The following is a 12,648-nucleotide window of genomic DNA, read 5'->3' as shown; positions in this document are numbered from 1 at the left end:
TTGATAAATGACACTTGACAGTTGTTATATTTGCTCATTTTGATTCTTTTCTCTTAGAAAATGTACTGTACAATATACAGCCTAACGGTCTTATTCATAATGAAACACTTATCGAAGGTATAAACCTTTAATAGTTAAAACGTCATTTAAGCCTATCAAACGTTCGATAAAAATCTTTATTCATAATCGTTCGATAAACCTCCGATAACTATAATGCCGTTATTGTACATAATATTGCCATTCGGTAAAAAAATGGTAAAATGTGAATGGTAGAAAATAGTTTCAACGAGTTTTTAATTTGTGGACAGATACGAATTTAAAAAAAATGCATCTTTGAGAAGTGAAAATTGGGTAGAAGAAGATAAGGTTAGTGTAACAGTTTTATTATATTTGCAAGTCTACAATTTTGCACTGTAATTTTCACGCATGCTTTTGTAACATTTACTGTTTTTGCTTCTTAAGATTATTTTAAAAGATCTGGTGAAGGAGAGAGTTCGTGCTATTGAAAATAAGAACACCGACACGAACTCTAATGCACTGAAAGTGCATGTTACATCCCTCCACTTCTTCAAAATTAAATGATATGGTAAGTGTAATTCAAAAATGTTTATTATGGATGTAGTAGTGGAATCAATTGATTTAGTCATATTTGTTTTAGAATGAGTTTGGAAAAGAAAACAAACCAATTTATGTTAATGTATAAGTTTAATAAAATCAAAATCAATAAAATATTTTATTCAAGTAAGCTTGTACAACTATTTTTGAAATGTGATTTTACAAACTATATTAAGTAAAGCTACCACCGGTTCGGAATGTAGATTCAACTGAGAAGAACCGGCAAGAAACTCAGTAGTTACTCTTTTTCAACATTTTAAAATACAAAGTTATTATATATAATATATCCTCCCTGCAACCAACAAAAATAAACATCCTGCAAATCAACAAGTATTAATATACACGAATTATTATTTATTAAAACATTTACATATTTTCAGATAAGTATTAATGTAGATAATGCAGAGGCACCACTTCCGCCAAAGCCTTCAAGCTCACCAGTATTGGATCCACCATCTCCAAACTCTCTGGGTTCAAAACCTAGAAAAATTAAGAAAAAGTTATATAAAAGTAGTTTCATATCAAGAAAAAGATGTTGTAATATTGAACTTAGCATTCAATGTTTATGTTCTCTTATTGCAGTGTTTCAGTACCACAAGTCAAGTTGGTTCACCTGCAGAACTAATTGCTGCTTGTGAAATGGAATGCAGGAGGGAACTGCACAAAATACAAATTGAAAATGAAAAAATTAAAACAGATAATTTTAAGTTAGAGGCAAAATTGTTAAAAAACAAAATAGATATAAAAAAAAATGGGCAATTAAATTTTTAAATATAAATCTTATTTTATTTTTTTTAAGCATTTACCTGCAAGCGAGGAGAAGTTTATTCATCGAAGTGCCTTGCAATAAAAGCTTGCAAGATTGCAGCATTTCTACCTCGCCTATGGTTCGAGTCCATGTTACTGGGCTGTTCTGGTAGCTCTTCTGTACTGGGCTCACAATTGTCCTCCACCACATTTGTATCTTTATATACAATTGCAATATTGTGCAAAACTGCAAGTGCCACAATAGTAGTTTTAACATTGCCAAATTTCATTGGCATGCCATGGAGCAGGCATTGAAAGCGCTGTTTCCATACACCAAAACAACGTTCTACAACATTTCTTGTTGCAATATGTGCCTCATTATAATTTTGTTCAGCATGGTTATGTGGATTTAATATCGGAGTAAACAAATATGGCTCTAGTCTGTATCCAGAGTCACCTAGCAATCTTCCTCTAAACTCCCCTGCTTAAAAGCGTTCTCTAAGGACGGATTCGTTAAATATCCGTGCATCATGAGTGCTTCCTCGCCACCTTGCAACTATGTCTCTGATGCGCAGACTAGCATCACAGGTCACCTACAACAATCCTGACTTTAGATTTTATAACATAAAAGAAAAACTTCCTTAGTATAATCATTAACATACGTACCTGAACATTGAGAGAGTAATAACCCTTTCTATTAATATAATATTGGGCTAAATCACCACCATGCTTTTTTATTTTAATATGGGTACAATCAATGCAGCCAATTATCGATGGGAAGTTCCTTATTTGGCGGAATTCCATCATCAGCTTCTGTTCTTCTGCAAGAGATGTAGGCATCTTTATAAACTCTGATGAATGTCGTGCTAGCGCCCGCGCCACCCTGTTGCATATACGGCTAGTAGTAGCTTGAGATAATCCATGAAGGTCTCCAGCATCTTCTTGAACCTAAAAAAACACATTTTAAAACGAGTAAAGAAACATTAATAATGAAAAGGATGAACATTATGTATAAGTTCGCATACCTCACGACGTCCCCAACATCTTATTGCCGTCAATACTTGCAACTCTGGTGAGGTACCACAACCTTTAGCGCTCAGCTTCAAGTCTTCCCGGACTAAATTTATAATAAAAGTAGCCGTTTTTTTTGAAAACCGATATCGTTTCCGGAATTCTTCATCGTCCAAAGAAAATGGATTCCCTCTTGACCGATACACTTTTCTGCGCCGACTAATGACATCATTTTCAACGACCGCAATACTTTCCAGGGCTTGTAATGCTTGCATATTTAGGAAAATACGTAAGATTTATTTCAACAAAAATTGCAATGTCGGATATGTATTAGAAATCAAATGTCATTGCAAACGTCAACTGATCAAAGTCGGCCATGTTTCTTGCTAATATACGTTTATCGAAGGTTTATAGTAGGGTCTTAGCTTGTATAAATCAAAGACACTTTATCGGAGATTTATCGAACGTTTTAGTGTTATCGAACGATTATGAATAACACTTTTTGACAATCTACTTTTGGCGATGTTTTAAACCTCCGATAACTCATTATGAATAAGACCGTAAGTCTTTAGACCTTACCTAAATATAAATAAAAATGAAAAAAATATTTACTGTATAAATCATGACCGCGTGGTATATTGGCAAGTATCCTAGAAGCATTTGCCCGTTGAAGCATAATTTTGATCCTCTGGGAAAAAATGTCCTCCAAAAACCAGCCCTCATGTCATCAGCGAAGAAATGTGATATACCGTTACCGTTATATACCGTTAATGAAGGTTTTTGCACTACTACTCTAAGGCCCAAGTGCTTCAAGTTTAACAAGTATTTTGACCGTATTAAACGCAGAGCGGCACGAATTATCGACGATCTGTTTGGCCCTTTGGCTTTGCATAGAGATGTTGGATCACTCTGTATCTTCACAAGGAATGTTCCGAGGAATTATTTGAATTAATCCCGGATGCTGAATTTCACATTCGGGCATCTCGTCAAAATTCCATGTCCAACCCGAACCCCCTTGATCTTCGAAAATTCAAAACGACCTGGAAACCATCTCTTATTGTATCTTAATTCCGTATTCTACACGTGCCCTGTGCGTTGCGTGCGTTGGTCTCTCACTAAGGCTGTCTTAGAGAATTTTTGTCAGATTTCTTTTCCGTGCCTGCACAGAGACCGTGATATGCAATTTAGAATCAACAGTAATTTCAGTTTATTCTCCTGGATCTACTTTCTTCCCTTAAATAAGCTTTTTATGAATATTTAATTTTACAAATTGGAAGGAAAGAATTACATTAAACAGCTATTAACATTTCATTGTTAGACAATCTTTCTCCTTTAAGAGAAGGTTTAGAGCTTATTCCTGTTATGAACATAACAAGTAGTAAAAAGTTATAAAATGGTGTATGTCTAAATCTCATTACCTTTAATTATATTAATAGTAAACCTTGAAGTTATGAAGTCAAGCTATATTGCTATATATATGTCAAGCATGGCCAGACGTGGTGTAAATTTATTGCTAATATTATAAACGCAGTGAGCAGATTCAGACAACCTTGTCTATCTGCGAGGATACCACTAAATATATGAGCCAGTGATCTCTTATAAAAACAAAGCACTATCGTAACATGTATAAACAAAATCTCGTCCGGGAAGCCGAACCAGGACTAGACATCCCAGTAACTGGTGCCGTAAATTCAAATTATCAAGTGATTCCATTCAGTCGCTGTCACCACACATATTTTTTTCTAACGCTGCTTATGCTTTTCTTACGTAAGCGATACTCTTGGAGTAGTTTCAGCTTACTTACTAAATAGCAAGTACCGTCACCGTAGCACCTGTCACTGTCGAGCATAGCGTTAAATGGTTAATTACATTCAAGAAAGAGATAACCATGGCATGGACGTCATTTGCGCTGTGTCCACAGTCGCATCAAAGCAGGCAGGCGGCAGAAGCTTTATGCCTCCCGCATTGCCATTTTGCAATTGTATAAATATTATAATAATACGACAAAGTAAGCATACATATTTAAATGAGTCAAATCAAAACAAAGAGTATCTTTTGACTTAATTGACGTGACAACATACATTATAATTATATAAAATCGTTATGTGATCTGTGGTATTATATTTTGTTTACTTTATAACTATATTTGTTTAAATTGAAAGATATTTAAATTTAAGTATGAATTACAATAATTCTGTTTTAGTTGGAAATTGGAGTGAAGAAAGGCTTAAAAATGAGGTAAAAGATATTTTGTCCCAATGATTTATTTCGAGATTTTTTTATAATTAAACTTTTTGTATGCCAAATGTTTACATTACAACACGCAAGTTTTATCAGCAAAACATTTATTGTCTTTATACTTTTTGCATATTATTAGGTATCTGAAAGAATTTCTCAAATTTTGATGAATTCCTTGTATTACAGTACGAGTTTAAGCTGTTTCTGCGCAAACGAGATAGGCGTGAACTTTTGCTACAACGTTCAAGAACTTTATTCAGTAATTTACTTAAAGAGGTACTTATTTTAAATGATAAATCTTATATCTACACAGCCCATATAGTAGTATAATTATGATAATCTGCTATATGGACTGTTTATTTTTATAAAATATTCGTAATTTATTAAACTCATCATAATTATTATGTTCAAAATTTTAAAAATGTAATGGCCATTCTTACAGAGACCACTAGCTATTAGTGGAACGTTCGTTCTATATGGTTTTAATGTTCAGGTTGTGGCTTCCGATATGCCAGGTAATATAACTTTTTTAAAACATTTGCGAAATATATCAATGATATGGATAAAATTATAATATAAATTGTTTTACTTAGTAAAAAACAATGCTCGAGGTAAGACTGGATTGGCTTTATCGAGCCTGGTTAACGAAAGGCAAGTCGACTACATGCAAAATATTAATGACGGCTGCTTGATGACATTGTCGCCAATCACTACACCCTGTTGTAGAAATACCTTCGTTGTACTAAGGTTTTAATTGTTTGTAATCTTTTAGTTTTAAATGTTATTCTATTATATGGAACAATACAGTAAATGTAGTCTTAGTATAACAAAATCGTAGCGTCAAATTCGTACCCAAGTAGATACCTAATTAGGTTTAAGCTATAACAAAATGATAAGACTAAAGCTAGGTCAGTGAACATAAACCAAGCTCGTTTCTTAAAATTATTTATATATATTATATTTATTTTTATATTTAATGTATATTTTTATATCAGTTCTAAAATAAAGAAAACCTTATTCTTTTGAATTGATACCTGTATTATGTTATTTTATATTTGTTAGAAATAAATGTATTTTTAGCACTAAAGATCAGAGTATCTATGGCGAGAAAGTGAATTACGGCGACGAGTTTATTTTGAAGGCGGAAAATTACGGTGATCCACAGGTAAAATAATATAAACGAATATAAAATTTAATAACATTTAATGTTTTTAAAATATACAGTTTTAATCATTAATACCCTTAAAACAAATATACGGCATGTTTTGACAACAGCATTTTATTTTGCAAAAATACTACTTTTAATAGACTTACATTTTATGGACTCAAGCTTCATGACAATATTTATTTATCTAGATTCGACCGGTAATCATTTATTTACTTTTTGTTACGAAATTGAAATACGAAAACCCTTTTCGAGAACTAAACAAATTATACAAAATTTAATTAATTGAACTTATAAATTTCACTTAGTAGCGTGTTTGGACGGCTCATCTATTGGATATTATTGGCAGTGTAAAGAATATTTGATATATCATATAGTGCGGTATGAGGAAAAGTGACCACCTACCATTAGATACGCCACATTCTGCCGTCCAATTATAAATAAGAAAATTATATTTAGTATTTTAATCTTCAAAGACCGATGTTAATTGTTTTCTGTAACATCATAAACTTATCAATTAATTATAAGAATGATTGTGTTATAGGATATCAGATTTAAGTTTCCATATATATTTGCTGACTTTTAAATGGAAATTTAAGATTATTTCGCCGATGTGACGTGTGAATTCTATATCTCACTTTATAATTCAGTGACATAAACATTTCTAAATTTTCTATAAATTATGTTCTAAATATATTATATTATAATATTGATCTCAATCATTCATTAAAATTGGTATTGATTAATTTAATGTATTATTACTTTAGGCCTCGCCTTTGTATGTACGATACTCAGTAGAGGGTGTGCCGGGCCCTGCAGACAGAATGCCTATTAGCTTAAGTACTACAAAAGATAGCAGTTGCCGTTGGACAACAATGCCTCTTCTTCCTCGAGACCGCCTTGAAGGTCTTGGTAGTCCCATAAAGGTATTTATTTTAGACAAAAAGAATTAACAGTTAAATCATAGATAACATATGTTTATTCTAATATTATAAATGAGAACCTGTCTCTCTATTGCGCTTTCACGGCCAAACCGCTGATTCAAATTTGATGAAATTTGATATGAAGCAGATTTGAACTCCAAGAAAAGACATTTGACTACTTTCTTATGACTAACATCTGACAATCAACTACTATAACGCATGCGAAACCGCAGTCTACTACAGATACAGGACAACTAATCCTTTATAATTTGAATAAAAAATAATTAATGTATTAATGTAATTATTGTAATAAAATGATTTAATTATATGATTTAACCATTATTTTTACATTACATTACATTAGCAGCCTGTAAATTTCCCACTGCTGGGATAAGGCCTCCTCTCTCTTTGAGGAGAAGGTTTGGAGCATATTCCACCACGATGCTCTAATGCGGGTTGGTGGAACACACATGTGGTAGAATTTCGTTGAAATTAGACACATGCAGGTTTCCTCACGATGTTTTCCTTCACCACCAAGCACGAGATGAATTATAAACACAAATTAAGCACACAATTCAGTGGTGCCTGCCTGGGTTTGAATCCGAAATCATCGGTTAAGATGCACGCGTTCTAACCACTGGGCCATCTCGGGTCCTATCCTATTAAATATAAATACTGTCACACTTTTGTACTTGTTTCTAAAGCAGACTGTTTGATTTAAGTATAAGTGGAGCCAATACAGACGTCTTGTGTCTGTCATAAAATATTACCTTAGATGTTGGTTGAGGAGCTTTGACGGTGAATGGTAATTGGTACGGAATGAATATATATTTTTTTCAACGTGTCATTGTGTTGAAAGGATGGTATAGAAATATAAAATAAATATGTTAAATGAGTTCATTTATTTTATATTTTTTGGATTTTAAGCTTAATTTAAAACCCTTTTACCTCTTAAAGTTAAAGGTAAGTTTAAATAGAAATAAGCAATAACATTGTACTATTAGACAGGCGCCAGACTCGTCATAAAAAATTGCGTAGCGGAAAAGAGTTTATGTATTATGAATCAAAATTGGATGCAAACCTTTTTCGGGCCCGTGAGTAGATAATTAAAATAGAATAAAATTCGTTTTCATTTTGCTGTTTCAATTGTATCATCTAAATAATTGGTGGCGCCATTTAACTCCCTGTTAATTTTTTTGTCATGTTTTATGTAACTTTCTCTCAAATGTATTTCACTTCGTTATATAGAATAATGTACTAATAGTTTAGTATATAAGAGGTAATTATACACATAGGCCTAGGCAGGTAATTATCTCTTATAATTTCAGGAATGTGGAGTGACGTGTCGTAATTACGTAGATATTCACGGAAGGCACACAGCAGAGAATATATTTACTTTAGTCAGCGATGTAGAGACTAAGACAAAGGATTAATGATAATAGCACAAATTTTCTTTAAAGTATCCATTACACAAAAATATTATATTTTTGGAACCATAAAAGAAAAGTTAATACGGTATCTCGACGTTTTTTATTGGTAATATTTTTATTTACTACTATTTTATGTATAATTAATTGACCTAATAAATTTATTAAATAAAACGTTGGTCTCATCTCATTTTTGTTTTATTTCAAGATAGGGTCTTGTTTTAAATTCTAGAAAATCTTCTTTACAAATATACAATTATCAAATAATTTACAACTTTATCAAATACTTTTCAAATGTGCTGTGTTTGTATAAAACCGCAACTAAAAGGTATCAAAACAGGCTCAAATGAGTCTCGAAGACGATTTTGATGAAAACTAATAAACTAATTAGATTTTCGAAAATCCTTCATTACGACAATAAATGTTAACAGGCTAAAAGCTAATATTATTCTACCTGTACATCATCTGTTGGGGCTGGTCTTATTGATAAATATGTTATTTTTAAAAATAAATAATTGTCATAATTATATTTATGTCATTCTATTTATTTATTTCGCAATGTTCAGGACGAATTTAGTCTTTATCTAACATGCTGAAAGTGGAGGAAGATAAAGGTATTGTTTATTGCAATCGCGTTCTTCTCGGTAATTGGTACGAAGCTTCCAAATTAGAAGAGGTAAGCTCGTCTTTGTAAAACAAATTACTTATAAGAGCAAGTTAAATAATATTAATTTAATTTAATCCGTAGTACAGACTAAACAAATTTCTCGAGCAAATGAAAAGAGGTGATTTAATGTTGGCTAAATATAGAAAAATGACTGAAAATCTTAATAAGCCAACAGTGTTGACTCAATCGTCGGGCACTATCGGCTTTGGTGCTAAAATTTCCCTCCTCGCACCCCACGTGCCAGGTTAGCAATAAAATAAGTAAGGCTCAGGTTGTTACGTAATCTGGTTAATATTCCAATATCGTTTGAGAGAACGACTTATAATGACCATTCATTGCATTGAGTGAAAAATTTATTACTGATCGAAATGGAAGGTATTTGGACGATTGAGGACTATTATTCTGTTTATTGTACAATTTAATTATTTTCACATATTATTGCAATAATAAATACGTTTTAAATATTTATTTTCAAAGTATTTAGTAAAATAAAACTACAAAGAGCTCACAGTTTTTTCGTTTGCGATGTTTTATGAAATAAAATCGGTTTCCTTGATCATTAAATATTTATGAAATCGACTAATCAAATTTTCAATAAATGTTGAATGATAAATCAGTACCTCTTAAGAGAATTAAAAATGTATAATTTTTCGTCAAGTAATAAAAAAAATTATTTACATTAACAAATATATTAGCAAGCATTTAAACAACAAATTAAACAATTAACATTCTAAATATGTATACAGCGACAGATCCGCCGATAGATGATAAAAAAGGTTTACTTCTCGGAGGTCGAATAACGACAAATGAAATTAATTATTCTCAAGACCTGGAAGATGGATGTACTTTAGTAGGCTTACCAGATATTCAACCCACAGAAAGAAGCACTTTCATTATAACCAGCGCTGATTATTGCAAACGTCAAGAAGAAATTCTTAAATATAATCAGGAATTTCTTCTAACCGTTTCATCTTCCATTGTAAGGAATAAGGTAAAGTATACGAGATATAAGGAATGAATTAAAAATTGTCTGGGTATTATTATAACTTAATACTAGATGGCGCTATCTGTACTCTGTAAACTATCTGGCTATGTTATTTCAATTTTAAAACGAATTGACATAAAACATCACTAAAAGTGAATAAATTTTAGTTCATTCAAATTTTTAAAAACAATATTTGTCTATAATTACTTATATTTGCTTATAAGTATATTTGGTTATTAATAAATGAGTTTTTTTATGATTTAGATATGTATGTTTTTTAAATAAAACAAATATATGTATAATACATTGTTACAGCCCCTTTATATAAGATATGATCCAAACCCAATACCTGGCCTTAGCGGAATGTTTCCACTATACCTTAGCAAACATCCGGTATCCAATACAAGATGGCGCATCCTGCCTGTTCAAAGACCTAATATTACTAGATTTGAGCAAGAGGGGAAACCAGTAAATGTGAGATTATTGATAATATAGGAATAATAATATAAAGTCCAGCCTTGTATTATTATTTACTATTTTATGAAATTTAATAATCATGATAAAAATTTAGGTAGCTTTTTTTTTCCTACCAGATCTTAATAAAGATCTTGGTAAGAATCTATTATAATATAAGTATAACTATATTATAATTATATTGTTTTTATAAAAAATCTACCTATGATATTAAACTATATTACTTTTGTTATCAGTACACATGTACGTCGCTCTAGAATAGATTAAAGTAACAAGTTCGTATAAATAAAGCAATTACTATTTGTAAATACCTAATATAAGTAAATCATACATTACATTAAGATTGATATTTGTTTTAAATATTTTATGAAATTAAAATACTTTTCGTTTCTTCATTTCAGGTAAATACGGACATCATAATCAATCACTGTGCCACAAATGTTAATTTAGGTATTAATATTGGCTGCTGGGCAATGGGATTTCATGGAAAAGTAAATTTAATTGTATAATTTATTGTAAATTGTAATTGTGTAATATATTATAGCGAGCTATAAGAAAAAATGTATAATTAATTTCAGCTTTGTGCTCCTTTGATGAAAACGAGTTTAGATGTATACGGAAAGGAATTGCCAAGCAATATCTGGCAGATATACATTCCTATTGCTAATTAAAATGTTTTACAAGCAAGAAATGACTTGTACGGCGTTTGAATTGTCTTCTTATAAACTTTATTTTATAACTTTATTACATTATTATTTAAGTTTAGATTGTTTTAATATTATATTAAAGAGAATACCTACTATGAGTGCTTATTTTGTTTTAAATAAAGAAACAAATTGTTCAACGAGATTATAATTTTAGCTAGTTATTTTAATGGTAGGTACGGCTTTTGAGATTTTTTCGTTTTTTTTACATTTCTTTTTCGTAACAAATAAAGCTAAGTAATAAATAGATAGTGCACTTTGGCTTTATAGGGAGTAAAATTCTTGAATGTAATAAAAGAAAAAACGCCTTTTTTACAAGACTGTTTATTTGAAGGAATTGCGTACTGAATTTACAGTAAAAAAAGTTTTGTCATTAAACATATTAAAAGTATTGGTTTATTGCCATACTAAATCCAGGTACTTTCTCTGTTATAGCGGGACGCCACGCCTTGAGGGTGTTTCAGGGTACCGAGAACAACAAGCGGCATACTTCCGGTAGGGTAGGGTTTATGTCACCCGTCTTGCTCCCTGATACAGGTAAGGTACTTATCGTTGGAGCCATGCCCGGTAAGCATCTATGACGACTTGAATGTGTGTACACTGCCTGGATACGGTAACGTATTTAAAGTTGCCATATCTAAAGCCGAAAAATAAGGAACAAGTCTTTAGTTATAATAAAAGTACGAGTTGTGCGCTCCCCTGCTGCCCTGGGACTACATCAAAGTTACGAACAGATATTTAATAAGTAAGAAATTTAATTTTGCAAGCTTACCTATTATCGCTTAATTATTTTATAAAATATTATCATATTCTACACTTTGAGTGCTCTTCCTTTAAAAAAAAATTAGAGGCAGATTAAAAAAAAAATCACTGATGATTTCATTAACTTCATATTTTATATTAAAAATAAAATGTCGTTATTGTGTATGCTATCTAATATAAAATGAATTGAAATTTCGTCTCTGTATAACTCCATGAGAGGGCAAAATTCCATGTATGTAAGTATGTGCGAAAGACAGTTATAGGATGCAGTGACTTGCGAATAAAGAGTTTGTGAACACCATCGTAAAGAAAAAAAAATTAATCAAATACGATCTTATTTATAAAGATTGTTTAGCGGATGTTTAGTTAAGGTTCGGATATATGTGAAATAACTTCATTTGAGTTACATTGATTCCTTTTTTCTCGGTAATCGTTGCCTATATAACATATATATTTTTTTAAATAATTAGAAGTAATACATATAAATAAATATACAAAGTACCCTCTGAATTTAGCTTTACATTCAGCTTTTTTTCCTAAGCAATCTTTCAATAGATTTTTTATTTATATTGGAGTATTCAGTAACCCAACACTAAGGGAGTCATTGGCCTATTTGCACGATAATGCTTAGATATTTTTTAACATTTTTTTACGTAATCGATACGCGCACATCGATATGCGAATTTGTCGCGTAATAAGTGAGTATGGGACAAGAACTTGTGCTAAACAGATTTATTTCTCCCAAAGTACCTACAGGACACAGTGGGTGTCAGGTTTTTTGCTCGGCATATTTTTCGGTAACGACAAATAGAGCAAAATCAGTGAGCCATACAGTCGACCTCTTCTGATTTATCTGTTTTTGTCATCATTGGTTTGACTTAACGAAGAAGACACGGTGTTGTTTAACTAAACAAGATTTATGAGTTAGTT

General features: G+C 31.3%; 3 protein-coding genes across 3 annotated transcripts; 2 read left to right on the top strand and 1 right to left on the bottom strand.

The window, feature by feature from the left end:
* Window positions 1-1,208: 1,208 nt before the first annotated feature.
* LOC135193497 (putative nuclease HARBI1) lies at window positions 1,209-2,663 on the bottom strand. The gene is made up of 4 exons (XM_064216213.1): window positions 2,388-2,663; window positions 2,029-2,310; window positions 1,422-1,955; window positions 1,209-1,272 (listed from the first exon to the last, which is right to left on the bottom strand). Exons 1-3 carry the CDS (start codon window positions 2,646-2,648, stop codon window positions 1,848-1,850), a joined length of 651 nt encoding a protein of 216 aa, XP_064072283.1. The 5' UTR covers window positions 2,649-2,663; the 3' UTR covers window positions 1,209-1,272; window positions 1,422-1,847.
* Window positions 2,664-4,534: 1,871 nt separating this feature from the next.
* On the top strand, window positions 4,535-8,173 carry LOC113398997 (uncharacterized protein). The gene is made up of 8 exons (XM_026637986.2): window positions 4,535-4,611; window positions 4,798-4,887; window positions 5,054-5,126; window positions 5,205-5,358; window positions 5,692-5,776; window positions 6,544-6,702; window positions 7,704-7,793; window positions 8,028-8,173. The coding sequence occupies exons 1-8, from the start codon at window positions 4,552-4,554 to the stop codon at window positions 8,130-8,132; spliced, it is 816 nt and encodes a 271-aa protein (XP_026493771.2). The 5' UTR covers window positions 4,535-4,551; the 3' UTR covers window positions 8,133-8,173.
* A 488-nt stretch (window positions 8,174-8,661) lies between these two features.
* On the top strand, window positions 8,662-10,980 carry LOC113398999 (cilia- and flagella-associated protein 161-like). Its single transcript, XM_026637990.2, has 6 exons — window positions 8,662-8,802; window positions 8,875-9,037; window positions 9,540-9,784; window positions 10,094-10,252; window positions 10,654-10,743; window positions 10,831-10,980. The coding sequence occupies exons 1-6, from the start codon at window positions 8,716-8,718 to the stop codon at window positions 10,921-10,923; spliced, it is 837 nt and encodes a 278-aa protein (XP_026493775.2). The 5' UTR covers window positions 8,662-8,715; the 3' UTR covers window positions 10,924-10,980.
* The last annotated feature ends 1,668 nt before the right edge of the window (window positions 10,981-12,648 follow it).

This window comes from Vanessa tameamea, chromosome 2 (assembly GCF_037043105.1).
Source record: "Vanessa tameamea isolate UH-Manoa-2023 chromosome 2, ilVanTame1 primary haplotype, whole genome shotgun sequence".
Taxonomy (NCBI): Eukaryota; Metazoa; Arthropoda; class Insecta; order Lepidoptera; family Nymphalidae; genus Vanessa; species Vanessa tameamea.
The sequence above is the reverse complement of the archived record's forward strand: the minus strand, read 5'-3'. Positions and strand labels throughout refer to the sequence as shown.

Excerpts from the sequence above, each read along its gene's own strand:
- LOC135193497 (XM_064216213.1), bottom strand. The coding sequence starts at position 2,648 with ATGCAAGCATTACAAGCCCTGGAAAGTATTGCGGTCGTTGAAAATGAT. Across the intron at positions 2,311-2,387 it reads GATGTTGGGGACGTCGTGAG|GTTCAAGAAGATGCTGGAGA; the intron begins GTATGCGAACTT and ends GTGTTTTTTTAG. Across the intron at positions 1,956-2,028 it reads ATTACTCTCTCAATGTTCAG|GTGACCTGTGATGCTAGTCT; the intron begins GTACGTATGTTA and ends GGATTGTTGTAG.
- LOC113398997 (XM_026637986.2), top strand. The coding sequence starts at position 4,552 with ATGAATTACAATAATTCTGTTTTAGTTGGAAATTGGAGTGAAGAAAGG. Across the intron at positions 4,612-4,797 it reads AAGAAAGGCTTAAAAATGAG|TACGAGTTTAAGCTGTTTCT; the intron begins GTAAAAGATATT and ends CTTGTATTACAG. Across the intron at positions 7,794-8,027 it reads TGCAAACCTTTTTCGGGCCC|GAATGTGGAGTGACGTGTCG; the intron begins GTGAGTAGATAA and ends TTATAATTTCAG.
- LOC113398999 (XM_026637990.2), top strand. The coding sequence starts at position 8,716 with ATGCTGAAAGTGGAGGAAGATAAAGGTATTGTTTATTGCAATCGCGTT. Across the intron at positions 8,803-8,874 it reads AAGCTTCCAAATTAGAAGAG|TACAGACTAAACAAATTTCT; the intron begins GTAAGCTCGTCT and ends TTTAATCCGTAG. Across the intron at positions 10,744-10,830 it reads CAATGGGATTTCATGGAAAA|CTTTGTGCTCCTTTGATGAA; the intron begins GTAAATTTAATT and ends AATTAATTTCAG.